General features: G+C 51.2%; 11 protein-coding genes across 11 annotated transcripts, besides 6 other annotated features; 6 read left to right on the top strand and 5 right to left on the bottom strand.

Annotated features, from left to right (window-relative positions):
- Positions 1-2,259: 2,259 nt before the first annotated feature.
- Positions 2,260-2,284: a microsatellite.
- Positions 2,285-2,437: 153 nt separating this feature from the next.
- On the bottom strand, positions 2,438-2,808 carry ACLA_070360 (uncharacterized protein; the record flags this gene model as incomplete). Its single annotated transcript, XM_001275429.1, has 2 exons — positions 2,438-2,494; positions 2,554-2,808. The coding sequence occupies 2 exons, from the start codon at positions 2,806-2,808 to the stop codon at positions 2,438-2,440; spliced, it is 312 nt and encodes a 103-aa protein (XP_001275430.1).
- A 211-nt stretch (positions 2,809-3,019) lies between these two features.
- ACLA_070350 (class I SAM-dependent methyltransferase) lies at positions 3,020-3,677 on the top strand (the record flags this gene model as incomplete). Its single annotated transcript, XM_001275428.1, has 3 exons — positions 3,020-3,124; positions 3,229-3,361; positions 3,436-3,677. 3 exons carry the CDS (start codon positions 3,020-3,022, stop codon positions 3,675-3,677), a joined length of 480 nt encoding a protein of 159 aa, XP_001275429.1.
- Positions 3,678-6,059: 2,382 nt separating this feature from the next.
- On the top strand, positions 6,060-7,282 carry ACLA_070340 (90S preribosome/SSU processome component KRR1; the record flags this gene model as incomplete). Its single annotated transcript, XM_001275427.1, has 3 exons — positions 6,060-6,119; positions 6,207-6,479; positions 6,551-7,282. 3 exons carry the CDS (start codon positions 6,060-6,062, stop codon positions 7,280-7,282), a joined length of 1,065 nt encoding a protein of 354 aa, XP_001275428.1.
- A 333-nt stretch (positions 7,283-7,615) lies between these two features.
- Positions 7,616-9,514, bottom strand: ACLA_070330 (MFS transporter; the record flags this gene model as incomplete). Its single annotated transcript, XM_001275426.1, has 6 exons — positions 7,616-7,963; positions 8,036-8,197; positions 8,270-8,394; positions 8,442-9,194; positions 9,259-9,293; positions 9,339-9,514. 6 exons carry the CDS (start codon positions 9,512-9,514, stop codon positions 7,616-7,618), a joined length of 1,599 nt encoding a protein of 532 aa, XP_001275427.1.
- A 499-nt stretch (positions 9,515-10,013) lies between these two features.
- Positions 10,014-12,147, bottom strand: ACLA_070320 (putative bifunctional fatty acid transporter/acyl-CoA synthetase (FAT1); the record flags this gene model as incomplete). The annotated part of the gene is made up of 5 exons (XM_001275425.1): positions 10,014-10,185; positions 10,245-10,388; positions 10,442-11,588; positions 11,647-11,802; positions 11,862-12,147. 5 exons carry the CDS (start codon positions 12,145-12,147, stop codon positions 10,014-10,016), a joined length of 1,905 nt encoding a protein of 634 aa, XP_001275426.1.
- Positions 12,148-13,776: 1,629 nt separating this feature from the next.
- On the top strand, positions 13,777-15,330 carry ACLA_070310 (putative peroxisomal 3-ketoacyl-coA thiolase (Kat1); the record flags this gene model as incomplete). The annotated part of the gene is made up of 6 exons (XM_001275424.1): positions 13,777-13,878; positions 13,951-14,046; positions 14,100-14,948; positions 15,004-15,068; positions 15,125-15,236; positions 15,292-15,330. 6 exons carry the CDS (start codon positions 13,777-13,779, stop codon positions 15,328-15,330), a joined length of 1,263 nt encoding a protein of 420 aa, XP_001275425.1.
- Positions 13,909-13,932: a microsatellite.
- A 642-nt stretch (positions 15,331-15,972) lies between the features above and the next one.
- On the top strand, positions 15,973-16,634 carry ACLA_070300 (ML domain-containing protein; the record flags this gene model as incomplete). The annotated part of the gene is made up of 3 exons (XM_001275423.1): positions 15,973-16,187; positions 16,265-16,481; positions 16,539-16,634. 3 exons carry the CDS (start codon positions 15,973-15,975, stop codon positions 16,632-16,634), a joined length of 528 nt encoding a protein of 175 aa, XP_001275424.1.
- A 599-nt stretch (positions 16,635-17,233) lies between these two features.
- Positions 17,234-17,846, bottom strand: ACLA_070290 (H(+)-transporting V1 sector ATPase subunit F; the record flags this gene model as incomplete). The annotated part of the gene is made up of 5 exons (XM_001275422.1): positions 17,234-17,374; positions 17,434-17,571; positions 17,628-17,661; positions 17,721-17,755; positions 17,820-17,846. The coding sequence occupies 5 exons, from the start codon at positions 17,844-17,846 to the stop codon at positions 17,234-17,236; spliced, it is 375 nt and encodes a 124-aa protein (XP_001275423.1).
- Positions 17,847-18,216: 370 nt separating this feature from the next.
- Positions 18,217-19,629, top strand: ACLA_070280 (Nur1/Mug154 family protein; the record flags this gene model as incomplete). Its single annotated transcript, XM_001275421.1, has 2 exons — positions 18,217-18,474; positions 18,556-19,629. 2 exons carry the CDS (start codon positions 18,217-18,219, stop codon positions 19,627-19,629), a joined length of 1,332 nt encoding a protein of 443 aa, XP_001275422.1.
- A 1,087-nt stretch (positions 19,630-20,716) lies between these two features.
- On the top strand, positions 20,717-23,266 carry ACLA_070270 (putative NTP binding protein; the record flags this gene model as incomplete). Its single annotated transcript, XM_001275420.1, has 1 exon — positions 20,717-23,266. One exon carries the CDS (start codon positions 20,717-20,719, stop codon positions 23,264-23,266), a length of 2,550 nt encoding a protein of 849 aa, XP_001275421.1.
- A 617-nt stretch (positions 23,267-23,883) lies between these two features.
- Positions 23,884-23,916: a microsatellite.
- Positions 23,890-23,916: a microsatellite.
- Positions 23,917-24,015: 99 nt separating this feature from the next.
- Positions 24,016-24,046: a microsatellite.
- Positions 24,023-24,046: a microsatellite.
- Positions 24,047-24,513: 467 nt separating this feature from the next.
- On the bottom strand, positions 24,514-26,494 carry ACLA_070260 (methylenetetrahydrofolate reductase (NAD(P)H) MET13; the record flags this gene model as incomplete). Its single annotated transcript, XM_001275419.1, has 3 exons — positions 24,514-24,677; positions 24,738-25,609; positions 25,671-26,494. The coding sequence occupies 3 exons, from the start codon at positions 26,492-26,494 to the stop codon at positions 24,514-24,516; spliced, it is 1,860 nt and encodes a 619-aa protein (XP_001275420.1).
- Between the last annotated feature and the right edge of the window lie 463 nt (positions 26,495-26,957).

Raw genomic sequence — 26,957 nt, 5'->3', positions numbered from 1 at the left:
TTGAAGTCTGCACAGACGGAGTCGAAATAGTGGGAGAACACGAGGCGGACGATTAGTTCACGCACTAAAGGGACCAGCGGGTTACGGCCCCAACCGCCGTTTTCCCTCCCGAAAATTGAACCATGGTTCTGGGTTTGCTGTGAGGAATCTCAGTATCTGACAGGCCCGATGATGCTCATGTTTCGACTTTCGCCTCGACTGTAAACCCGACAACCTGGATGCTGCTAATCCGGCTCTGTCCGATCATCTCGGCGTGGGTAGAATCTGAGATCCATCTCGAGTCTGAATACCTGCCGCATTTTTCTGCTGCCAATGCTCCTTCCGCACTAATAAAGATGGATTCCTCATTCTACACCACGGGAACACTTGAGTCTGGGCTGCGCTCAGCGGGTCCTGAAGTCTGGATAGGTAGTCAAATAGCGAATCGTCACTTCGCCTCGCGGCCTCCGTCGTCAATTCTCACATAATAGCAAGAAATCGTGGGAGTAATGAAAATCAAGCCGCATGCCTCACACTGTCATGCTGATCTCCTCACGCATACCCCAACTTCCGAAAAAAAAATGATCAATATCGATATTAATGATCAACCATGCATAGTTCACATGTCTTTCAGGAAATGCCTTTGCTTGGTCTCGGACGCTTGGTAGACTCTCAAGGGAGCCGGTTCTCGCTAACAGACTGTCCTTTCGTTTGAGACTGACTATATCCACAATCTTCCGATCCACCGAGTCTCATTTGCTCATGTTCTGTCTCAGATGGCCATCGAAGGCAGTGCACGTCATTGGCCCATTCTAAAAGGCAGCTGCAAGCCGAGTGAGTCTGCTATTCTCAGTTTGGTTCGTGTCCCTTTCCAGAAACGCTCCAGGATCATTGGTTGAATAATGTCCTTGAATCACCAACATACCAACGAGAAGCGGTGAAAGGGCAAATAGCCTATACCAAGATCAGTTGGTAGAGGGGTTCGACGCAGGCTGGGAGAATAATGGAATGCGCTCCTAAACAAATGATAGACCTCCTGTCCACTTTTCGCATTCCAGATAGTACATTCTTAGGAGTAAGGAGCCAACAGCCAAGAGGATCGATCTGCACAACGAACGCACACTTTACATAGCATGTTTCTGGCGTACTGATTCTTCTCATCAATTTTGTCTGATTTTCGTACTTGAATTGCACCTGAAGAGTACCTGAAGAGTCCTAGGTCGCTCAGATTAGGTCTCCACTCAGCACACTTTCTTAAATGCCGTCATCGATATTCGAACTAAGTTTGCGCTTTCTGATTTCATCCATGCAACTGGAGTCTCTGTCTCTGGGGCCTGGAGTTGCAAGCGCAGGGAAGCCGTAGAAAGATGGTCAGAGACGAAAATCTGAGCAGGTGAATATCAGTCCTGGTTGTGCAAATCTTCGAGGCATGGGTAATGAAGGCCAGCTGCCACACGTGGGGTTGGCTACTCATGCATCCATCCGTTAGTGTTCAGAAGACTGTGCGTCTCCTGGTTATGTGTGGCGGATCCCCTACTGTCAGCACAATAATGTAGTTCCTTCTCATCCCCTGAAACCGAATTTCAGCCGCTCTCTTCTCGGCGATGTCCCAAACGCGACTACGTTAGGGTCCTTTCGTTGAAGTTGTTTTCCACTGCGCCTCAAGGACCCCTACACGATACGTACAGACGCCTGCGTCATCTGGCTTATCGGGGTCACCGGCGTATTTTCGCAAGGCAGAAGCACACTGAAAGATGCACGAAACCAAACCCATCAGTATCAGTAGCCAAGTCTCGGGGCATCTCATCTGCCGCGAATCAAATCAGCTCCCGGCATCTTCTGACTTTGGACGGGGTGTCGAAGGTCAAAACTGGTATCAGACCGTTGTGAAATAGGTCTACCTTTGCCTTTCCCTAAGCGCGATTGATGGCCCATTTCCTCCAACTCTCAGGAGCACACAAGCACAGGGCTTGGAGAAAGCCCTAGAGATCTCCCAACTGTCTAATTTCGTCGGCATTTGGGTGGCCCCTCCGGGAGACACCGCCGACCCCTCCTTCCCCTACCAATTTGCTTGGATGTCAGAGACTTAATCCAAATACGGTAATCGGGTTTGTACCTGTTGATCATGAATACTATCATCTCTTCGAGGTCCCAGCGTAGTAGTGTGTGGCTTAGAGGAAAGACGATGGTGATGCTTTCCCCGTTGTAGGGTTTTGTGGTTTGAACGGGCTTCTGCCAATGACCTGGCTTGGTTCTTCTGTGCAATACAGTGGATAGGCACTGGACTGAGCGACTGGACTGAGCGGATTTTTCCCACCGTCCGCACATTCTAGTACGAATACAGAGTCCCACCTGGTACTCTTTTCAGACTGTTCCATGAGGGTCAAGATACCCTCTTTCTTGTCTGTATCAAGTGGAAGGGGTCCTACCCCTAGTTTTTTGCACCACATCGTTCACTTCAATATACGTGCTTCTTCGCCATTGCCGTCCCGCATTTGCCTGTGGTCATATAGACCTGCCCGCCGTTAAGAATCCCTTCGCCACTCTTTATCCCATCCGTTGGGGTGTACGTACTGGGACAGCATCGTCGTCAAAAAGTGAGAAATTGCGAGACGAAATGACGTACTTCTTCCGAGTCCTCTTGAGCACAACGAGGCGAGAATCGCTAACATTTTCACTACCACAAGGAGCCCGGACTCGGAAACGGAGGAACTGGACGAAATATACCTCCATACGATCGCCATTTACGGCCGAGAATTCCAAAAGTTCTCGCTTGATAATCGGATAGCGCTCGAGCCAGTTGACGATGTAAGGTCGAGACCTGTCCATGTTGGCATGCATTGACCATCGTCTGCTACCAGGATGAGATAGAACGCCTTGACCTCCAACACCGAGTATTCTCGAAAATCTTCGACGGTCGTTTAATCTTTCCCCCGATTCCCCGACTCCGCAGAATACTTGACTGTGGTTATGGAGCTGGATCTTGGGCTGCGGATGTTGCTATACAGTTTCCAGACTGCAAGGTGAATGTGACCAACCCATGTCTAGCGACGAAGCTAACGATCTGGATTCGAGCAAGGTGATCGGTCTTGACATATCTCCGCATAAAAATCCCGACGACACACCAGATAATCTGTGGTTACAGGTGGGCAGAATCCCTTGACGGCATGGGATCCTTCGGAAGACACACCCCAGCGGCCATAGCGGCGGAAGCAATTAGCGACAAGTACCTGGCTGACGACTGATCAGATTGATGATCTCAATCGTCGTTTCACGTTTCCCTCGAATCATTTTGATCTTGTCCATTCCCGTCTCCTCGCCACAGGCATCAACCATAACAGATGGCCGTCCTATCTCGCAGACATGAAAAGGTGCGCTCACTGTTAGGGAAGGCCTATGAGAGCCGTACCAAGCCAAATGAGAGACAGGATACTAACGTGTTGGACTTTATTAGAGTCCTAAAGCCAGGCGGTTGGGCGCAATTGGTCGAGATATATTTCAACGTTCAATCGGACAACGGCTCTATTACCGAACAACATGCTTTGCGACGTTGGAGCACACAAATTCTGAGATCATATGAAGAAAAAAAGGATCTACGCGTGGGGACGCGTCTGAATTCTCTTCTCCGAGCGGAAGGGTTCCAGGAAGTCGATGCGAGAATGATTCCTCTTCCCCTCTCAGCGTGGTCGAACGGTTAGTCCACCTGAAGCAGTATAGGTGCATATTGCTCATACTCCCATAGATCCAAGAATGCGAGATATTGGCTTGCTGAATGGAGAAAATATTCAAAGGCTTCTCCCGTCGCTAGCTCTCTATCCATTGACTCAATTGGCACGGATGCCGCAGCAAGAGTTTCAAGACCTCATTACTCAAGCTCAACAGGAGGCAGGAGCCGCAAACTTGAAGCCGTATTTTCCGTTGTAAGTGACGGTTCCTTTGGTGACCATGCTATTTTCTAACAGGCCAGGTACGTTTGCATTGGAAGGAAGCCACTATAGACGCTGCAGATTTTAGATATGAGTAAGTTCGCTGGGAATGTGCCTACTCACCCTGGAGGACAAATGAGGGCCTCAGTTGGCTCGAAGCACACTGCTACTTGAACTTCCGCAAAGAAGAGAGAAGAACTCACGTATCCCTATTGTCGGATTAGGCTGCTGTGTCATTCCAGTTTAGATCATTTGCATATGGAATGAAAGTATGGAGTTGAGTGTCCTTTTCCTACCCTATCTCATTTGAGTGGTTGCAAGCACAGAATAGCAGTCCACGACCTGGAAGATCTCCGTGACTTTTTCTTTTGTCTATTGTGGGTTGACGAAGTTGTATTAACAGCACTGCGAATCTTGTTGAAGATGAATTAAGGGCCCTGGGCTCGGTCGGCTTGAAGAAGGTCAGTCACCGACGTTAATTAACATAGAAATAGGCCGGGAGAGAGCCTCTCTAAATCTTCAAGCAACCTTTCAACGAAAAGGGGGGTAGAAGTAAGGTCATTCGGTGTTGTCCAGACCATCGGTATGGCCTCCACTGGTCTAAAATACGTCATCCTGATCAGTCATTTTTGACTGAGGAGCCGAGCAATATCATTGATTTTCTTCAAAAAATGAGAATATTCGTCGACTCGCGAGGTCATGGCGAGTCTTGAAGAATATCCAAATGCCGGCAGCTCGGATCCGGTCTAACAGGGTACCATGCTTCTAATTAGCGGGCTATCGAACATTAGGACACCCAGGGCTTGAGGCATCTCATCTAACAAACTTACTAGATCCTGAGAGTCTGCATCAGTTGGGTGAGATAGATGTGCAGCTGATGTTGGAGAAATCCTCTACGAGACAATGAAGAGGATGAAATGTTCCATAACACAGGTATAATTGATACCTAAAGGCGCGAGGCAAGAGACGAGTGGAAGAGAAGAAAAGAGCAACATAATGAAGGGGTCCGATAGAGAGAGACTGTCACGGGTCCGGAACCAAACTGACGGGACCTCGATTATCGAACCTTCCCAGGGACCAAATGCCAGAGACACAGGTAGCTCGAGTGACTAGGTCTCTCACTGTTGAGTCCGCCTCGCCACTCTCTATGCTGATCTGTTTATGGTAATGCTGCATCGATGCACTCTGTCACTTTCACGAACGTCTACATACATCGAATGTGCCCGAAACGGATCAAAAGTCGTGTTGACTGACTCGACACCGGTGACCGTCAGTGATCCACCCGATGCCTGAGCACTATTTTACAGGGAGCAAGAACGTGGGATTGGATTGTGATACTACACCTCCAAGGCCCGCTTACATTCTGCAATGTGCACGATGGTCCCGGTTCCAGCACGGTCTTCATTGAGTCCGAAGCGGCACTGATGGTTCCTTGGCGGCCGCCTTCTCGACTGCTTTGGAAGATCCGTGGCAACCGAGCTTAATTAAGCTCAATAGCAGAGTTGCGAAGATAATGTCACAACTGTTTGGATGGATCGGAAAGAGCAAACGACCTGAGGACAACCATGGGCTGGGAGGGGTGTTGCTAGGGATGAATGATCGCTTATACTGAGAATACATAACAAGAATGGACATTGAATCTTGTTCTCTACAGAGAAATGCTACAGCGAACAGCATGAGACGATATTATCATTGTTGGCTGATGCACCTATCCCCAAGCGATCACTCCAAGGAATGTGAACCGTATACTCGGGACGGTTGCCTTACTTCCCAGACCAATGGATCTGAAGTAGCGGTATAATGGCATTTTCGCTAACCTCTAGATAGCTAATTGCAATTTGCAAATGGTAATGGAATTATTCACTAAGGCCTGGTATTCAACAGATCCGTACGGAGTAGGCTTAGATGTCCAATGATAGTGGCAGTCTATGCTGATCGCTGACTACTACAGCACACGTTGGGTGATGTGGCGCTTGGGCGCTTATAGCGCAAAACAACCCAGTAGAGGTGCCTGATTGATGCCTTGGAATTAAGGCCTAAAGTACGCCCAAACGGGTAAGTGTCCGCGCTCTGGGCGGGGAGAAAAAAAGTTGGCTCCAGCTGGAAGACTTTCAAGCTCATCAGTCTTCTCGATCAGCACATCAGCGGAGCAAGATGCCTTCCACCTACAAGAGAGACAAGCCGTGGGATACGGAGGATATTGACAAATGGAAGGTTCGTACTCAGTCTCCAAGAAACAAAGATAAAAAAGTGGCCATCAGACTTGTTTCTTTTCTCTAACGTGAGGCATCTGCGATTTAGATCGACCCATTCAAGCCCGATGACAATGTTGCCGGAAGTTTTGCAGAAGAGTCGTCCTTTGCGACTCTGTTCCCCAAGTATCGCGAGCAATACTTGAAAGAGGCCTGGCCTGTTGTCACGAGAGCGCTGGAGAAACATGGGATTGCCTGTACGCTCGATTTGGTTGAGGGTAGTATGACGGTGAAAACCACTCGCAAGACCTATGATCCAGCAGCCATCCTCAAGGGGCGCGATCTGATCAAGCTGCTATCGAGAAGTGTGCCTGTGCAGCAGGTGAGCATCCTGACCACTTTTTTCCTCATATGTCATTTGTCCTCTTGCTGACTTATTGGCTTCAATTGCAGGCTCTGAAAATCCTCGACGACGAGGTCGCATGCGACATCATCAAGATCCGCAGTCAGGTTCGCAACAAGGAACGATTCGTGAAGCGTCGCCAACGACTTCTCGGCCCCTCCGGCTCTACCTTGAAGGCCCTCGAACTCCTTACCAGCACTTACATCCTCGTTCAGGGTAACACTGTGGCGGCGATGGGTCCCTACAAAGGCCTAAAGGAGGTGCGCCGAGTCATCAACGACTGCATGGCCAACATCCATCCGATCTACCACATCAAGGAGCTCATGATCAAGCGCGAACTCGCCAAGGATCCCACTCTGGCCAACGAGTCTTGGGACCGGTTCCTACCCAACTTCAAGAAGCGCACGCTGTCGAAGCGCCGCACGCCGTTCAAGGTCACCGACAAGTCGAAGAAGGCGTACACTCCATTCCCGCCGGCGCCGGAGAAGAGCAAGGTGGATCTGCAGATCGAGTCCGGCGAGTACTTCCTCTCCAAGGAGGCCAAGGAACGGGCGCAGAAGGAAGAGGTCATGGAGCGGCAGCGGGTCAAGCGCGAGGAGAAGATGCAGGAGCGGGCCAAGGCGTTTGTTCCTCCCGAGGAGCTGCAGGCCGAGAAGGAGAGGAAAGAAAAGAAAGAGAAGAAGAAGCGGAAGCGCGAGGCCGAGGCCGAGGCCGACGTCGAGGGTTCCGAGAAGAAAGAAAAGAGAAAGAAGAAGAAGAGCAAATCGAAGGACGATGCATGAAGGGTGTGAGAAACCGCTTCTTCAGTCTTTGGTTCTGGGTTCTTCTGTCTGTTTCTCGTTTGTCTCTTCGAGTACGGCGCTTAGGCATAGCATGGGCTGGAGTTCATCTTCTTTATTTTTCTTTGCAAACGACAGAGGAGGGGAAAAGTTACTTGGGGACGTCAATGTGTCTATCTATGTATGTATGTATACCAGCAGCTCATCGTAGCTGTTCTCCGATACCAATTGAGACTGTTCAATTCTATTTTATTTCGCAAGTCAAAGCCCTGTCTCTCTCTCTCTCTTTTTCCTTTTACATGGAGCATACCCATCCACCCCAAAGAGAACAGTCATCTACACCTTCACTCCGTCGCCAGACTCCTGCTCGAAGCGCGCCTTATTCTGAAGAAAAACCTCCTGCTCGCGTCGACTCTTCTTCAGATCGACGCCGAAAAGCAGAATCCCGAAACTAAACAGACTGAGCGCAAAGAGGAAGTAGAACGGGGTGGACACGTTCCCAGACGGGCTCGCATCGATGATCGCGCTCGAGACAATCGGCCCGATGAACGAGGACGTCTTGCCGATGATGCTGAACAGGCTGAAGAAGAGGAACTCGTGGCCGCGCGGGGTGACCTCGGAGATCATGATCTGCGAGTAACTGTACCAGGGGCAGACGAAGAGGCCGTAGAAGGCTTGGTAGACCTAGTTGTGGTCAGCGCTACTCCCAATGCAACCTAGACTTTCCTTCTTAAGATAAGACAAAGAGCGACTTACCCAGACCTCCCAGGCTCGGTGGAAGCCGAATCGCTGTGTCCAGATTCCGATCATGCCCCAGCCGTCGAGGAGGATGATTCCCACCGCGACGGCGTTGAACATGGTCTTTGTGCTGAGGTGGTATCGGCGTTGGAGGAACCAGAAGGTGTAGATGCCGATCGCCTATTCGTTGGATGTTAGGGCCGGAAAAGTGTCTTGTTTGCTCTTCGCTTGGACGGGGGGGCTGGCACTGACCTGAGCTGCGATGCCGACGATCAAGAGATATGTGAGTTGTAGCGTATTATATGCGACAATGCTATTTTGCAAGGTTGCGATCACAGTCACGGTGGTGTTGAGGGAATCGCCCAGAAGAAAGTAGCCTTTCTAGTCAGCTCTACCTATCAGACCGCGACCACCATGGACTCACCAATTAGGTATACCAAGCTCTGCTTGAGCTTCCATACATCCCTTCCCGCCCGGTACAGCTGCATGAGTCCCGCGACGATGATATTCCCGCGCGGATCCTGGCCCGGCCGTCGTTTCTCGAGGAAAAACCAGGGGAGGGAGACGAGCAGCCACACCCCCGAGGCGAACGCAACCAGCACGCTCAGCCCCCAGTTATTATTCTCCGGGCTGTCGTCCACCCGCAGGCCGAACATAATCCCAACGATGATCGCGAGGATGAATATCTCCGCCACGGACTGCACATAGAAGGCCACGTTCGCCAGCCGGCTGCGCTGCATCGTATCCGCGTCGTCGTACTCGTCCCGCGAAATCTGCCCGGCGACATACGCATCGGCCTTCTCCTTCATCTCGACGGTGTTGCGCGCCAGACCCGGGAACGCAGCCGTCCAGAACGTCAGCGTCGTCTGGTATGCGATCAGCCCGACGATGTACAGCCCCACCCCGACATGCCACTTTTCCTGCGTGTGGACGCCTAGCCAGCCGAAACCCAGTGCGTAGGCGATGAGCGAGAGCGCAATGAGGATATTCGGCCGCCAGGTCCCGAAGTCAGCGAAGCTGCCGAGCACCAGGAAGATGACGGTTTGGATGGCGAAGGAGATGCCGTTGCTGAGGAGGACGATGCTGTTGATGGAGCGTGGGCGGCCCGCAAAGAGCAGGGTGCCGCTGTCCCCTGCAGCCTGGTAGAGGAGATTCTGAAATGCCGTTGGGGCGAAATCTGGCGTGGATAATGGTGTCAGTTATTGGTGATACTGGTAGGTGGGCGTGTTGGCCTGACTTACTGAATAGTGATAATCCATTGTTCCCAATGTAGTATCTGAGAAATGTCAATATGAGGACAACAGTCTACTCAGTAACGCACGCATAATAGGCCCAAATCTCCCAGCGTGTGGTGCGGAATCGCTCGTCGAATTGATCGGGTGCTATGAGCTGCTCCGGGCCATCATAAATCGTCTGCGATGCCACTTGTTTGGACTGCTCATCACGACCAGATAACTCTGCATCCCCCAACTTCCGAGGCTGAGGAGTTGCCGACATGGCTGATTCTTTTCCCTCTCCTAACGCGAAGAATCGACAGGGGAATTAAAAAAGATACAGCTGCAGAATATGCAACCCTGCGCATTGTCCTAAGACGCGGGCACCACCACGACTCATGGGCAAATGCGCCCTTATCAAGAAAAATCCCTAGCTTAGTGGATACCCTCAGCGACTTCCCAGTGGTTTTTGTCTGCGTTCGCCCATTCCGTCGTGGTATTAGTGGATGAAAATAGTTAGAGAGCACGGAAACATCCAGTCAACTCTCAGCAGCCGTTAGTGCGACGCTGCTGCTTACTCCCGCGGGGCCGATGGAATCACGGAAAAGGCATCGTCTTTGAAAATGAAGAGCGTTGTCTGGATGATGCCACACTTTACTTCCAGAACAACGGTTCTCGGTATGCAAGGAAATCAAAATGGCATGGTATCTGGGCAGATCTACCTATATAACAGCCAAACCGTCTAGTATATACAAATGCCTATCAATGAACCTCGCGCCTCATCACAGTTTGGCCAGTCCACTATCTATCGAAGACCAGCTCTGCTCGTCTAGTTTCTGGTATGTTGTGCCGTTCAACCAGTACAGCTTGTCGCCTCCGGCCTCAGTACGGGGATTCCAGCCCTTCTTGGTCAGGTCACCCTTGGCTTGCTTGAATGTGACACCAGTCGCCACCCTGAAAGAAAGGTCATTAGTGCATGAACGCAGTGTCAATGCCTTTGCGTTAGGACTTACTTCTCCGTGAGACGAACGAGTCTCGGAATCGCATATGACGGCACACCCTTCTTCTTGAGCTCCTTGTGCAGGTTTGCCATGAACTCCACTTCCATAGCAGGATCCTCAAGGGTGATGCCTGCAGCACCGGCTTGACCGTCATAGCTTGTGGGGGTCAGCGTCGTACAATTGAGTTGCTGAGGGAAGGGGGCACTCACCCGCTCAGTTTCACGCCGTAGACCACAGCGTCGTGTACTGCCGGGATTCGGCAAATATGGTCTCTGACTTCGCCAGCGCTTACGTTCTCGCCCTTCCAGCGGAAGGTATCTCCGACACGGTCCTGGAATCTCACCCAGCCGGACTCGTCCTGGACGACAAGATCGCCCGTGCGTTGGAACAGATCGCCCTTCACGAACACATCCCGCAGAAGCTTCTTCTCGGTGGCATCTTCGTTGTGCAGATATTCGGTCAGCAGTGCCCGATCCTTGACACGGCCGATCGCCTCTCCTTCCTCGCCCAGCTTGGCCTTGATGCAGAACCCAGTCGCCGGGTCCCGATATGGCATCTCCGTCTCTGTATCATACTTTACAATGAAAGTATCCTCCTCCATGAACCTTCGAAGAGGCCCCGAGAAGCCCACCTTACCAGCGCCCCATACGCCTGGCCCGTGGTTGTCAAACTTGGCCACTCCCTCAGTGGACCGGTAGAATTCGCGGATCTCGGGGATATTGAATCTTTGCTTGAACCGCTCCCAGATCTCCCCACGCAGGCCATTGCCCGTTGCAACAATGCAGGCATGATATTGGTCGTAAGGGGATGGAGGTGTCGCCAGCAAATATCGGCAGAGTTCTCCGATGTACAGGATACGGGTGGCTCTGGAGTCATGCACATCTTTCCAGAACTGGGAGGCGGAGAACTTGCGACGTAAACACAGGGTGCCCGCGTTACCGACCGAGTAGCAAAGCCCGGTGAAGTAGGCCGTGCCGTGGAAAAGAGGAAGAGCGGAGTAGCTGCGCAGGGGATAGTACTTAGAGGGGCTTCGGGTGTCTGTACTGAGGGGAGTGGAGGTGATCATGTTCATCATGTTGCGAATACCGCAAGCCTTGGGCTTTCCGGTCGTGCCTGAGGTATAGATCAGTGCACAGAGGTCCTTGATCGAACGGTTGGCTGGCGCCAGGCCAGTGGGAGAGAATCGCTGGAGATCGGCAACAGTAATCAACTCGGTCGGCTCGACCGAGACGCCGTCAAAGGATGAGATATTGAGTGCGATATGAGGCAGATCGGAGCACACAAACTGGGACAGATCTGGGGTAGAAATGATGAACTTGGAGTCGGAGACGTCCAGGCAGTGGACGAAAGTGTCGTCTATCCATTATTCATTAGTTGTGGGGACACATGCAGGCATTCTCATCGTAATTCTTACCGCGCAGGTTGTTGTTAATCAAAGCAGCTACTGCGCCTAATTTCGACAGGGCATAGATGGTCACAACCATCTCAGGGGAGTTGGTGTTGAACACGGCCACGAAATCACCCGCCTTAATATCTCTGGCGTGCAACAGAGCAGCAAAGCGATCAACAACTATAAGCACAAGGGTCAGTTGATGTGGCAGGGAACATGATGAATTTTGGATAACGTACGGTCCTTCAATTGACTGTAGGTCCATGTCTTGTTCTCAAACCACAGCGCATCGCGATCACCATAACCTTGAACATCCACAACTCGCTCCAGCATCTTATACACAGTAGCTACCCCTTTGAGCTCACCGATGCGCTGCCCTAGGCGATTTGCCCACGCCCGGTCATTGAATATGTTGTTGAGATCAGTGGAGACGGAGAATTTTGCGTTCAGATACGCTCCAGCCGCGACGGTGAGGGCCGATGCCACCGCCAGCGACGGCGCAGAGATCTCCGAGAACAGCTCCATCGAGGCAATTCCAATGGTAATTGATATGCGACAGGGATGTATATGCGATTCGTGGTGGCGGGTCAACAATTCGACGTTCTTTCGAGTCTCTCTAGGCAATTCTTCTGCGCAGCATGCCCTCTTCGGTTCATGCAATCAACCTCAAGTCTGGACCTCTTCGTCCGGATATAAGAGCAGATATAGGGAGCTACTAATATCCCTCTGTCGGAAAATAGACCAGAGTCGGCGACAAGCAACGGGAGCTGAAAAGACGAGACTCTGCCGGCCATGGCGCGGAGGTAGTGTACTGGTATCTCTAGGGGAACGGCAATCGAAAGGCATATAGCAACCGATCCTAGGCACTGCACTGGCTGCTGCCATAGGTCCGGTGGCCTTTTTTCATCTGCCATTTTAGCCTGGAAATTCGGCGGAATAATAGCGCTAATGATTATTGCTAATGACCGGGGTACTTCCGTGGTGCTATTGGGGGGCCTTGGGGGACTAGTTAACTGGTTAACTGGTTGACGATTGAAGAAGTCCTACACTGTACTGTCCTCCCCAAAGACGAAGTTGTTTCTTCCCGTATTCAGGATATCTTGCAGTGATGCTGTCGTCTTGTCGTCTTCGAGCTTAGGGTTAGTTGATGAATCATTATGGGAGCATTTATACAGATCAAGTCTATCTGGCATGGTCTCATTCTTCACCGTTGGCCAAGAAGTATGACAGATGGAGACGGTCCAGCCTTACTATATATATATATATATATCTGCAGAATACTCCGTACAGCATAGGCAAAGCTATCTAGCCATTTAAAACTTGTGGCACTCAGGATTGACACCCCATCTTCCCAGCAAGACCAATCTACAACGTGTCCCTGAATTGAATACCACATGTAGTGTTCACATAATGATTGGTAGCGCCACGATGAAACTATCACCCCTTATAATATCCATGGTATGGGTATTGGTAGCCTCAGGCATCCAAACGCCATACAATTCACTTGCTTCCCCAGTCCCCACAACAGACACCAATACCACTATACTACAGTTCTATGGAAAATCGATTAACTGCATAGGCAAAGAAATAGAGGATATAGACGATCTGGAATCGGTCTGATTAGTTGTCAGTAGTTAACTACCTACGGAGTACTACACTCATGGTGATACTGAAGATACGTGATTACCAAGACCGACAGCCGAGGCCGGCGCACTTCCTGATGCTGACCGTAACAATACCATTCCCTTACGGGTCGGCGGCAGTGTCTGTCGGCTTTGATTGTCTCAACTCCGTACCGAAGCTCTTTTTAGTAGGGAATAACTAGTCCCAGTGGGATGCCTATGAAGAATTGGAGACAACTCTATGATCTATCTGTCTCCATTTTAACTCCTTTGATATCGACTCTTTATCCAGCCTAGCTTGATTCTCGGCTCGGTGTTTTTTTTTTCGGCTGCTTTTCCTCTCCCCAGATTGTGCCAGATACCGCGGTTCAATTCAACCTTCTCCAGGGTATAAATAACATAGCGCTGTGGCTCGCGTTGGAGCTTGGATCTTTCTAAAAAAATTTGTTGTCTGTCCTCTATTGTTCTAGCATCCATAACGATTATATCTGCTTCGTTTTTTTTCAGACCATCAAAAGAACAGATTGAAATCATGTCTACCCCACAGCAGCGGTTGTCCTCCATCGCGAGCCAGGTTGCTGGTTCCGGTGTGTCTGCGAAGAGCAAGCTCCTGGCTAAGAACCCTGATGATATTGTATGTTGGATGCGACAGCTCGACCTTCTAAAAAAAGGAAAAAAAGGAAAAAAAAAACTGACGGAATTATAGGTAATCACACTCGCTGTTCGCACTCCTCTCACAAAAGCCAGAAAGGGTGGCCTGAAGGATACCACGATCGATAACCTCCTCGTTTCGTTGCTCACAGTATGTCAGCGTCTTCGATATCTCGCCAATAGCCTCTTCTGACAAATGTACAGTCCATCCGGGAGAAGTCCAACCTCGACCCTAGCCTCGTTGAAGATGTCTGCGTCGGTAACGTGCTCGCGCCCGGCTCGGCCTATGTTGCTCGTTCCGCTGTCCTCGCAGCTGGCTTCCCGGTGACCGCTGCTGCCTCCATTGCGAACCGTTTCTGCTCATCTGGATTGCTGGCAATCCAGAATATCGCCAACCAGATCATGGCTGGCTCCATCGATGTTGGTATCGCCGTCGGAGCAGAGAGTATGAGCACCAACGCCGACGGTGGCGCCCCCGACATGTCCGCTCAGATCCTATCGCACCCCATTGCCTCCCAGAACACCCAGCCCATGGGCCAGACCTCCGAAAACGTTGCGGCTCAGTTCAACATCTCCCGCGAGCAGCACGATCAGTTCGCCGCCAAGAGTTACCAGAAGGCTGAGCGCGCTCAGAAGGCCGGCTGGACTGTGGATGAGATCGTTCCCGTCCGGACCCAGGTCAAGGACCCCAAGACCGGTGAGGTGAAGGACGTCGTGGTCGACCGCGATGACGGTGTTCGCTACGGCACCACTGCCGAGTCCCTCGGCAAGATTCGCTCTGCCTTCCCTCAGTGGAAGCCCAGTGCCACAACCGGTGGCAATGCCAGCCAGATCACCGATGGTGCCGCTGGTGTTATCCTGATGAAGCGGTCTCGTGCCCAAGAGCTCGGGCAGCCCATCATCGGCAAGTTCTGCGGAGCCACCGTCGCGGGTCTGGAGCCCAGAATCATGGGTATCGGCCCTTCCATTGCTATCCCCAAAATCCTCTCCAAGTTCGGCTTGACCAAGGATGATGTCGATGTTTTCGAGATTAACGAAGCTTTCGCATCCATGGTAAGCCAATTAAGAAATTCTCATGCAACAAACGGTGTGGCTAATGACTGTGTAGGGTGTCTACTGTGTCTCCAAGCTTGGTCTAGATGAGAGCAAGGTCAACCCCCGTGGCGGAGCCATGTAAGACAATCATGTCCCTTGTTAGTTTCTGTTTTGACAACTGCTAAATATTGCAGTGCACTTGGCCACCCCTTGGGAGCAACAGGCGCTCGACAGGTTGTCACTGCTCTGTCTGAGCTGCGACGCCAGAACAAGAGAATCGCCGTCACCTCGATGTGTGTCGGAACCGTAAGTGACTTTGAACCACCTTCGCCGTTTGAATCTTTCACTGACCTCCTCTCAGGGTATGGGTATGGCCGGTATCTTTGTTTCAGAGCACTAGATGAGAAGATGAAAAAGATCTTGAGTCATGTCACGCACAGCAATGATGAGGGCGTCCAAGCGGTATATATAATTTTCTGTATATAGTTTTTGCATGAGCATCATGTTTATAACCCTACTATGGTCAAATAATAGACTGCATATTGACTTCGTTCCATCCGAGACGTAGTCACGTAATATCTGATTACGGAGTACTTCAACTCAGCGGATTCTCAAAGCATTAGATAGTGGGTCATCTCCACGCTTGATACCAATTATTTCGACTCCACTTGTTGCTGTTCCCGAATCGGATAATGCAGCTGCAATCAGATAGGTGAATCAATGAATTGGGATGGTTGGGATGATGGGATCCCATTTATCTCCTCCATATATGCTGTGGCTGAAACTCAAGGCCTTCCTGATCTCGTGACAATGAATGAGCAAATGGCGTGCCTGGCATCGTCACGTGCACCTCTTCCCTCGTCATCCATAACAACAGCGACTGGCTCATCACCGCTTCTCCTCTCATACCTAGAGATACGACATCTTTGAAGTACACAATCGCCACATCCTCCTCGAAGTTCAGCATCGCAAAGGAATTTTCAAATTACGCTTGCGATCCTTGTCAAAGACCAATAATCCCGTTAATCTGACCCTTGCGACCATGAAGCTCTTATCAAGCACCGCTGCCTTGCTCGTCTGCCTTGGTCCTCTTTCCGCCTCCGCACGGTCGATCTCCTTCTTCGACTCAACACAGGCTCCGATCCAAGTCCAGAAATATCCTGTTGAAGGAGACAATCCGCTCGAGTACTGTGCCAACCCTGCTGGCAATATTCTGGAGATCAAATCTGTTGATCTGTCGCCAGATCCCCCTCTACCGTATGTACCAGCCTCGCATCTTGTCCCGACTCGCACGGTTCGATTGTTGGGATGGAGTTGACTGACGCGGGCTACAGTGGTCAAACCCTCACCATCAATGCTAGCGGTATCTTGAACGACCGGGTGGAAGAAGGGGCTACCGTTGCTCTCGAAGTGAAATATGGCCTTATCACGTTGATCAGACAGACTGCCGATCTCTGCGAGCAGATCAAGAATGTGGACCTCGAATGTCCCCTGGAGAAGGGCGAGATGACCCTCACCAAGCAGGTTGATCTGCCTTCGCATATTCCTCCTGTAGGTTCTCCGCATCGCTCTAAATGTTTGGACTGTTGATCTAACACCGCGATACAGGGCAGATACAATGTCCATGCCGACGTCTACTCCAAGGATGGCAGGAGAATCACCTGTCTTGATGGCCACAACATCGAGTTCAAGGCCGGCTTTTAAAGGGCTGGCTGTACTGGCCACACAACCACTCGATCAAGGCGGGTTCAGAGTACCTCGGCCCGATGATATTTATGATATCTCTGATCTTCACCAGCTGTTCCATCACATATTTACGATCCTTTACGAATGCACTCCCACGAACCATGGTTCCTTGTTCTCGTTGAAACCCAGTGCTATGTCCGCCTGTCACTTTCCATAGCCCTTGTTAGTCAAACTTGCATGCTTCCGGTTTATTTTTGCCCTCCTTGCTGTCAATAAATGTGCTTAATATATACGGCGTTTGGGACTGGCTGTCAGTATTGCTCAGATTTCGCACTCATATCAGCACAACTATGTATATGCATATACCGCAACTAATACAGACTTGTTCCCCAAAACATATCATCTTGTATTATGCAACGAATCGAGTTAATCATCATAGTTTGTATGAATTTCTATGTGCACGATTTCAGATAATTGGGTATCTCCCCACGTCTCCCGTCGCTCGGTGGCCTACCACCTCAGTCCTCGACCAGTAGTTCTCCACTCAGCCAATTAAAAAAAAGACATGATCCTAAAAACAAAAAAGGCGCTTAAAGAACAAGACCCAGACTCATCGTCTATTCTCCAAACAGCCGGCGCACGCGCTTGAGCACGCTGTCCTTCTCCGGATCGTAGGGGTGATCTTTGCTCGGGATCTCGAGGACGGCAGGAAAGGGGTCCGCGAAAGAGTCAACGCTGTGTCTGATTCGCTCGGCAACCTGTGACACTGTAAGCGACGAGGGAGAAATTGAGAAGACAAGCAAGTCATGGAACATACGTGCTGGTTGATCAGCAGCACGGCGATATCCTTTCTCTCCTGCGTGAAGTTCTGGAATGCTTGTTCGATCGCCGCGGTTCCGGTCTTCGAGTCCACAACGAGAAAGTTCCGCTGGGCATCTGGGCCGTCCGTGACGTGCTGCGATATGTGAGTTATCACAGGGTATTTGGAAGGTGCGGACCGGTTGAACATACACCGATGCCAGCGAGGAGAAGGCCGGTTACGGAGCTGGAGGAGTTTAGCGATGCTTTAGATAGGACGCGGAATATGGAACGGAGTCGGGTTACTCTTCATCTCCAATGACGGCGAGGAACTGTCGCTCCTAGATGTCCAGTGCAGTTAGTGATCTGAGCTGTCCATGTTCGTGGTGGGGAGTCTGATTGTACCTTGTAGGACACTGCCGAAGCTGCCATATTGAGGGAAGACGGGCTAGCAAAGACCGTCGGAGTAAGCAGAATCTACTCTGCAGTCTCGGGCTATCTGGAAACCTCAGAGCAGTCCGGTAACGAGCGCACAAGAGTAGAGGGTGTGGTCGAGCGACTCGGTGATAACCAGTGAGTGTTCGTCATCGCAGACCGACGCTGCTTATCTAAGCGGGGCCTTGATGTGTTGATTGTTTTGGTAGCGGAACCCGAAGACTTGGCCTGAATTTTTGTCGTCGCTCTTGCGTCAAAGGTGTGTCTTGCCGATTTTGATTTCATTCTGACCTCTGACAGGTGGAGGCTAACAGTGTTCAGCTTCGAAATCGCAGCTGTCTGCTTCATCAGCGCACTGTCGAACACCATGCCCCGGCTTGTACGTCGCCGACCGTTGGCGGAGCGCATCAGATCATACTTGGACCCATTGGACTTCCTGCTGTGGGTGTCGGAGGAAATTGATTCACATGATTGGGATCAATTCGAGAAGGACTGGGCTCTGCCTTTGGGAGTGGTGCTGAACCTGGTGTTCCTCACCGCGCGCGCCAATAGCCGATCAAGTGGCAGCAAAGCTATTGATGATGTCTTTGGCGATGAGGGAGGTGTGCCATGGATGAGCTGGTTTGTATGTGGTATCCCTCTGCGCATAAATGGATGAAGGTACATTGAAGTGTGATCAACGTTGCTAACAGGATCTTTGTCGTAGGCCTCGTTCGTTGTTCACCTGCTCGTCTGCTTTACCGCGCTCAATGCATTCTACACCTTCTACCGAAAGCGACATTATCGTCTGTTCGAAGCATCGATCGATCAACCGCCAGCTACACCATCCGCTCGCCGTGTACGAGTTGACTCGACGCCGATGACTGCCTCTCCACTACGGTTCCTTGCCAATGCCGTCTCTGGCTCCGCTCAGTCGCGGGCGCATCCTGACGCGCAACGAGATGTTTGGGAACTCGCGGTCTGGGACCCTCTGCCCATCTGCCTACGACTGTTCTGCCTGTTCAGCCCGGGACACGTTCTAGTATACTGGGTCTTACTGCCCACCCAGATGTCCGATCCTCGGCCAAGTGTCACCATTGTCACCACTCTCTTCATCACTGCCCTGCTCTCGGTGCAGATGTCCTTCCTGTGTTCTTCGTTTACCCAACAAGCAAAGGACTCGATGTTGGTCCATAAGGAAGTGCTCAACGAGTACGATATCAAATATGTGCACCCACGAACCCAGCCGGTCATGAGAGACGTGGGCACTCAATTCTCGGACAATGCCACGCAATCCGGTTCCGATGCCAAATACAACAAGGTCGACACCTTCACTCCTGCGCATGTCATTCACCGGGGGTTCCAGACCAGCCCTAATCCTAATTATGTCAGCCATGTTGACCCTGAAGGGGTATCACCAAGGCGCCAGCAATTCGCGACACCAAGCGCGTCTCACGGCTACGGCTCTTTGCAGACACCCAGCCACCTGCGAGATGCTTCTCCGGTTGTACGTGGTCCTATCGCTTCCATCCGCCAGCCTCAATTCCGACCTACGCCGGGTGCTACCGGAGATGGTGGCAGTCTTGGCATATTCTCCCATGCCAATTCTCCTCTCCGGCGATCTACCCCAGCCAAACTTGACCGGCGGGTCCAAAATCCTAGCGAATATCTATTGAAAGAGCGAGGTACACCCATGAAGAGGTTGTCTAGCCCGCTGAAAAGAAGCAGCGTTCTCGGCGACGTGGGCTCTTTAACCTCGACACCAAGACGAGATGCTCGTCGTGAGACTGGACGATTTTGACTGTATTCCCAGTCGTGAAGTAACCTGCAACACCATTGATCGACGGAGTATTCGTCTATGCGTTTTCACGGGTGAACACCTCATCTTACAACTCTGTTTCACATGTTCGTTCAGCGTACACAACGTGTAAACCATGACCTTCTCCAGCATTTGGGCTTGGCGTTTGAGGGAATTCGGCTTTCTACAACTTTCATTTTTGTATAATGTTCTTGCTACTTGTCTCTTACAGAGGAGACACAATCCAGACATGTTCCTGTCTTTTCCTGGCCGAGAATGTTGGCTGACTAGGGCGACCAGCCACCGTAGTATATGACATTTCGCCGAAGCGAAGGTACGGTCTTGCCCATTGTTGACTTCTTCCAGACAGGAACTTGACTATCTAGAACCGTCTTCTGGAAAATCTTTCCGAAATCAGATGATAATTGTGCTTTGAGTGTCTGTTACACACTGCGGTCACACCGAATGCTTCGAGAATCACGATCAAGCTGCACAATTCAACTTCAAACAAACGATCGGCACTGCCTTATGATGGTGTTGCAGGATCATCAAGCAGAATTCAGATCATTCTCTTTGGCGGCTGCGGCTTCCATTCCAAACCGTGGGGAAAAGGAGAGGAAAACCTGCAGGCGCGCATTCCACACTGGTCCCTCAACCTGCGCGCGCGTGTGTTTTGCTGCTGCATTCTCCGGCATGGCCAGTTGGGTCACATAACATTCCATGCATCTCAATACACAGTTCTTCATATTCTTCTTGCTGGCTGGTCGCCTGCCACTGCACAAGTTCTGCCAACTTTACCTGCAAGGCCTGCGCCATGCTTCGGCGATCTTTCATCATCAACACATTTGAGGTCATTGCCATTGTCCTGAGATCCTGAACTCGATTCGAGTAGCTCTTCACGATCGGAAGGACGCTGTATTTGCCCAAGGAATGGATGAACCTTGAGAGAATCAACCTGGCGTGAAAGTCGCGCCTGCCAGTAGCCGCTATCATCGACGCAGCAGCAATGGAAGATTTTCTGCACTTGCCTCAAGGGCACCTATTGAACCTTTCCTCTCGCCAGCGACACAGTAAGCAATCGAAATCGAACATGGGCGCTGGTGAAGTGGAAAATATGCAGCTGGGGCCTACTACGAACCGTGGTGGGAGCCCAGGGAATTCAGGAAACAGCGACACCGAATCCGGGTCCCAGAGCATTATGCGAAGGACCAGACCTGGGACGAAGCTTCCCCTACCGAGGGATGTCTCGACGAAGGGCCGGGAACAGTTGAAGGACAAACAGCCCACGCCACCTAAGCACCGCGAGTACGGTTCGCTCGGAAACGTTCGACCAAGGAAGTCCTCGACGACTCTCTACAGCAGCCCGGACGAAACGATAGACAAAGACCGCGAGCAATATTGGCAGAAGGTCAGGGATAAGTTTGAAAGACCATCACCGTCAGGGAAGATCAGGGACAACTACAAAGAGCCGTATATTGGGGCCTACCGGAAGATCATGTCGCTAGCCAACTCCCCAAAGAGCGAAGCATTAAAACAAAAGCTCAAGTATGCCGGAGGTGCTACACGCGACCTTTCCAAAACGCGGATCGCGAGCCCCATCATTCATCCTCGCCTCCGTCCGGGTTACAGCTCTCCTGACAGGTCCGACAATGACTCGACAGCCCAGCTAAATAAGTATATCGATGAAATTCAGCGGACAAACTCGGGCACGGACGAGAGCTTATTACACCTGTCTCCCGATAAGACGGACAACGCTACTGACTCGTCTCTCAACTCGCGTACATCCTCGTCGCCTGTGTCTGGCCCGAGTAGCTCATTGACCGAATGGGAGGATCGGTTTGTTGTCAATATGCCTTCCGCCAAGGAACCAAACCCACCAACGATGAGCGCACAACAGATCACCGAGTTTCAGCACAGTATTGAGAAAGTCCACACGGAGGGAGGAGCCATGCTAGACCCTGACTCCCTGCCTAGTCCGCGAACTACGACTCCGGACGACAAGAACACTTCTCCCGAGCACCCCGACAAACCGACTACGTTCGACGGTCAAGATCCACCACCCCCTACGAAAACACGCGGCGATGAAGATTCGCCATCCACACAACGGAGTCATCCTAGATACTACTGTCCTGATGAAATTGGCCGGAGCCGCATTAGCACGATCTGGGAAGAGTCTCCTGCGACGAAGCCGAGAAAAGACACCCCAAGCATCAATCCCGACGGCTCTTTTTTAGGGTGCAAAGAGATCAACGGGTCCAAGGACAAGAATCCCGACGAAATCCTGCTGTTCGCGCCTACGGAACGACCCCGTGTGGTCGATGTCTCGAGTCCCATGTTGACGTCCCCAAAAGACAGGACCAAGTTTACGGTCCAGCAGAGGAGGGCAGACAAGGAAGAGAAGACGACTGCTCAAGAGGGCTGGAAGCCCGCTTCTCCGAATTTGAAGCTTGCCCAATGCTCGAAGCCATTACCGAGCACCATGTGTCGCGACACCAGCTGTCACCAAGTAGACAAATTGGCTCAGGCGTCGAGTCAAGAGAAGCCCGACACACACCGTCCCAACAAACCCTTCGGGGAGAAGAAAGTGACGTGTCGGGACGACGATGTGTTCATTATCACACCCATTATCACACGCACTATGGTGAGTATGAACGACATCCGCGGCCACGCGCAGAAGACCTCCTCCGTTCCGACGCCCACCTCTCGAACCGCAGGCGAGATCATCACCGACGCTCGAGCCAGGCCGCAAATAAAACCTTCGCCTTTGGGATTGCGACGAGCGACGCAGAATTCGCAGGAGAAATCAAACGCATCATCCGCAGCGCCCTCAAGAAGTGTTCCTGTTCGAACCATCGCCGTGGTCAAAAACCGCGCAGAGGCCGGGCGCCGCAAGGTCGAACCGTCTCGCGATATGCGTGGATACATCCGTATGCCAAGCATGGGACAGCCGAGCTCAGAGGATTACGCAGAGCACGCCGGTAACAAGTCGCACCAGGCCCGCGCTTCAAGCACCGGATCCCGCATCGAAAGCCACCGCCATGTCAGAACGATTTCCGATTCGACACATTTGGCCAGTTCATCAGTTCCCAATATCTCCCCGATTGGATCGATTGACAGGGGTCAGCAGGGGTGTACGAGCGTGGCACAAAATGTGGCCAAGGTAGTGGAAGTGGCCGAATTGGATGGACTGCAAGTGCAGGAACCCAAGGAGCAGGCACCTCAGCCGCGGATCACTGATCTCAGCTCTGACTTGCCTGAAATGGTGATAGCCAATCCGACCAAGAGTGCAACGAATGCTCTGACTCTAGCCCTCATCATGGAAATCCTTATCATATCGGCTGCTCAGATGGAGGCACTGTGGCAGCGAGTAATGTCCAATCGACATTCTAAAACAGCCTTGCTGAAGCTTGCCTTGAACGGTGTCCTGGAGATGCTCGAGCATTGTCTGCAGGTTCTCAGGACCTGGCTCACTGCCTTCTCCACCTACAACGTTACCGGAGTCTGGCCGAGACCCGCCGATCAAGATCTCGCCCAGTCCGTGGCCGACGTCTGCCGGGCCGCTGCTTATCTAGTTATTTTGTGCTTTATGATGACTGTTGTCGAGCGTGCAGCCGAGTATATAGTCCTTGTGGGAAGCTAGATTGTGTGGTTTGCGAAGCCCTTTGGCTGGTTCTTTGTAACAATATGGAGGGCTCTTTTGACATGACCATCCGAGTTGGTGGACGTTATTTTCTTTAATGTAGTATGTTTAGCGTGTGCGATTCTGTCGACTACCTAAGAAGATCATTATTAGCTCTATTGTTATCACGCTTGACTCAGGACTGGGGAGCGCTTAACTGGTTAATATTACCTATACATGCAGGCAACAAACATCATTCCTCGTTCTAAGCTAGAGATCTCTATGGTATGTTACAAGAGTAAGGCGTGAGATATGACCAGAAGCACTGAACTTCAGTTTCTAGTCCATGTATAATTATCCAAGCCTTGAACGTTCTATGTCCAGCCCTGGGATATCTGGCTCTGTCGAATCAGACCGGGCTCTGATAGCTAAGAGATCATCCCATCTCCATGGTACCTGTAACACACAAAGAGAGAGAAAGAGACGAAGAGACATGCCGAAATAGACAGCTAAGGGCTGATACGATATGAGGCAGAAGATGCAGGAGAACAGAACCAGGAGCCAGGAAAAGGGAAATGAAGATGAAGAGGAAGAGGAAGGGGGATAGAGGAATCAGATGCACCAAGAGGATGAGATTGAAAGGAAAAAAAAAAAAAAAAAAAAAAAAAAAACAAGAATGACTCCGATACTTTTTCCCCCATGTTGAAAAGGGAAAACACTTTTTTTTTTGCCTGCGATTGAACTTGTGCTTCTTTTTTGTGAGAAACTTTGACTGACCGACCGACCGACCCGACCGACCGATATTGAAACCAAACTCCGTCATCCGTCATGTTGAATTATTCCTCCGAGGACCCTGTTCCTTTCTATTTGCTTTGGTGGTGATGAATGTTGAGTAGATCATGAGATAGATTGCTTTTCTTTCTTTTTTGGTTGTTTGTTGATTTGATTGTTTGGGGGGGGGGTCCGAGAACCATACCACATTATGATGTTGAATTTCGTAATCCTTCTGGAAGAACAGATGAGAGGGGTATATGTGAAAAGAGACATGTTGAAAAAGATGTTGAAATGGAAATAACGCTCAGGGAAGAAATCGTTGAGAGGTCTTCATTCGTGTCGCCATAAACATGATGCCGGAAAGGACGCAGTCCCCGGGCTGGTATCGTTGAGATAGATGTTGAATAAGGGAATAAAGAGAGTATAATGAGATAGAAGAGTTTTGGGTGAGAAGAAGAAGGACGTGTTGAGATGCGTAGAAGTTCTAGCTTGACCTAGTTCTTCACGGCGGCGTCTTCGGGAGTGACGCCGTTGGCCGAGCCATTGAGTTGAGGCTTTTGCTCGACGGTGTCGAAGGTGATCTCGGCGTCGAGATCTTTCACATCAAGACCATTGAACAGCTCGAAGAGATCGTATGTGTTGTGGAAGTCGTTATTCACTGAAGCGCGGAAAATGTTAGCAAGTCATCTTTCACACAACAGCTCAAAAGAGAACATACCAATGTTGACCAAGTACCAGCTGTCCACCACTTCCTGAATCAGTTTCCTGCTGGGACTGGCGGCTTCGTGACACTTGGCCCAGTCTTCACCCAGGCGGTATGCCTCGTCCTTCCAGGCCAAGAAACTAATCGTCTCCACGATAGTCGGCTGGACGATTTCTCGTCCGGCAAAGATACCCCAGGTCAGAGCATTGGGACTGTCACGCGTGTTGGTGCGCAGCTCGCCTTCCTTTGCGACAGCATGATACGTCAGGTCGTCGTTCTTCTCGATCCGAGCGATCAGCTCATCCAACAGGTATGGAGGCACAAAGAGTTCAAGGTATGCCTTCTGGTAGACGAAGCCGTTCTTGGGACCCCAACCGTACACGGGATGAGAAGATCTCACGCCATTGACTGCCGGCTGCGAGTTGACGGTGAGAAGGCCTCTGCCGTTCAGCTCGATTAGGTTCTCCTTGATTGCGTTGGCTTCCGCGCTGATTGGCGAGTCGCTCCAGGGTAGTCGCTCCAGCTTTCCTTCCACGTAGCGAACGAAGATCTGCGAAATATCCCGAATCGACTTGGGCTCTCCCCAAAGCTTGATGTTCTGTTCGTTGGTGCCCTTGAGGCCTATGCCGTAAGCATCCAGCTCACCAAAGGCGGGTGACCGAGAATCGGTCCAGCGGCCGTTGGGGAATTCATCCCAAATCTGTGTACGGGCAATGTAGGACGAGTTTCTGTTGCGCCAGAAGATGGGACGGACGTCCTCGCCACGACGATTGAGACCGAGCGATGGTCGCCAAGGTAGGGGTCTCTGAAGTGGTGTTTCCTCGGAAGGAATGAGTTTCAATTCATCAAGGACAGATTGCGTTGCTTGAGCAAGGTTCATCGTGTAGCTAGATTTGACCGTCAGTTTCTCGCTGAGAGAAGCGCGCTGGTGTGATGAAGGAGACTCACAAATGCAGATGGTTGAGGCCAGCTGCAAGAAGCTTTCTGCACATTTCCGCAATCAAACGCTTTCCAATCTCCTTGACGGCTGCGTCATCATTCTTCACCGGCTCCAAAGCTTCAAGCCATTCTGGCGGGATACGGGCCTTTGTCCAGTTTGCTCGTCGAATGAAGGCGGCGTATGTGGAGATGGGCATGATACCGGGGATGATGGGCACGGTGATGCCCTTGGCGCGACATTTCTTTACCCACTCGATGAAGTTGTCCGTATCGTAGAACATTTGCGTGATGATGAACGAACTTCCAGCATCGACCTTCTCCTTCAGATGATCGATCAAGAGGTCCACATCCGGGTTGTCGTCTGCACCTTCAGGGTAACCTCCAACACCAATATCGAAGTGGTTGCCGTACTTCTCCCGGATGTACTTGACCAGATCCTTGGCATAACGAAGTCCTCCTTCAGTGGCCTCCCAGGCTTCCTTATCACGAGGGGGGTCACCGCGCAGCGCCAGAATGTTGGTGCAGCCTGCCTTGTAAGCAGCGCTCAATGCAGCATCCACCTTCTCCAAGGGCATGTCTGTGCAGGTCAGATGCATGCAAGTTTCCAAGCCATACACCGATTGAGCAACATTCACCATCTCGCAGGTCAGATCAGACAACCGACCACCAGCACCCCAGGTGATGTCGATGAACGAGGGCCCCAAAGCGTGCATCCGATCCATTCTGTCGTAGAGGTTCTGAACACCCTGGGCGGTCTTGGGAGGGAAGAACTCGAAGGAGATGCCGACTTGCCCACCGGCCTCATTCTGGTAGAGCTTGTCCTTGACGTGCATCTTGGCAGATCAGACAACTATTCACCAGCCACAAAGGTTAGCATTCGTGTATGATTGAGCTACCGGGTCTTGCGAAGTATGGCAGCAATGAGTCCCCGAGTGACGTGACAAGGGAAATCACTGTACCTGTAGACTATGGCAAAAGCTTCTTTAATCCTATCTACCCTTCTGTCGTCGTCGTCGTCGCTCGTCCAAGCTGTGGATAATGGCCCCGTAATGCCCACCGATCTCGCCAGCGACCGCGATGAGTACCTGAACCGGGATGACAAACCTCGACAATCCAATAACGAGGTTCAGAAGGACAAAGAAGGGGTAGCAAAGATGAGAATAAAGATCCTGCAAAGAAAAAAGAGAAAAAACCAAGCAGCAGAGGACTAAGAGAAAAGAAAGCAAAGAAGCAGACAGACAGCTGGAAGACCACCGGTGTGCAGCCGGAGACTGACTCCCTTCTGGACAGGCCGGA

Source organism: Aspergillus clavatus, genomic scaffold, assembly GCF_000002715.2.
Source record: "Aspergillus clavatus NRRL 1 1099423829791 genomic scaffold, whole genome shotgun sequence".
Classification (NCBI taxonomy): domain Eukaryota; kingdom Fungi; phylum Ascomycota; class Eurotiomycetes; order Eurotiales; family Aspergillaceae; genus Aspergillus; species Aspergillus clavatus.
The sequence above is the reverse complement of the archived record's forward strand: the minus strand, read 5'-3'. Positions and strand labels throughout refer to the sequence as shown.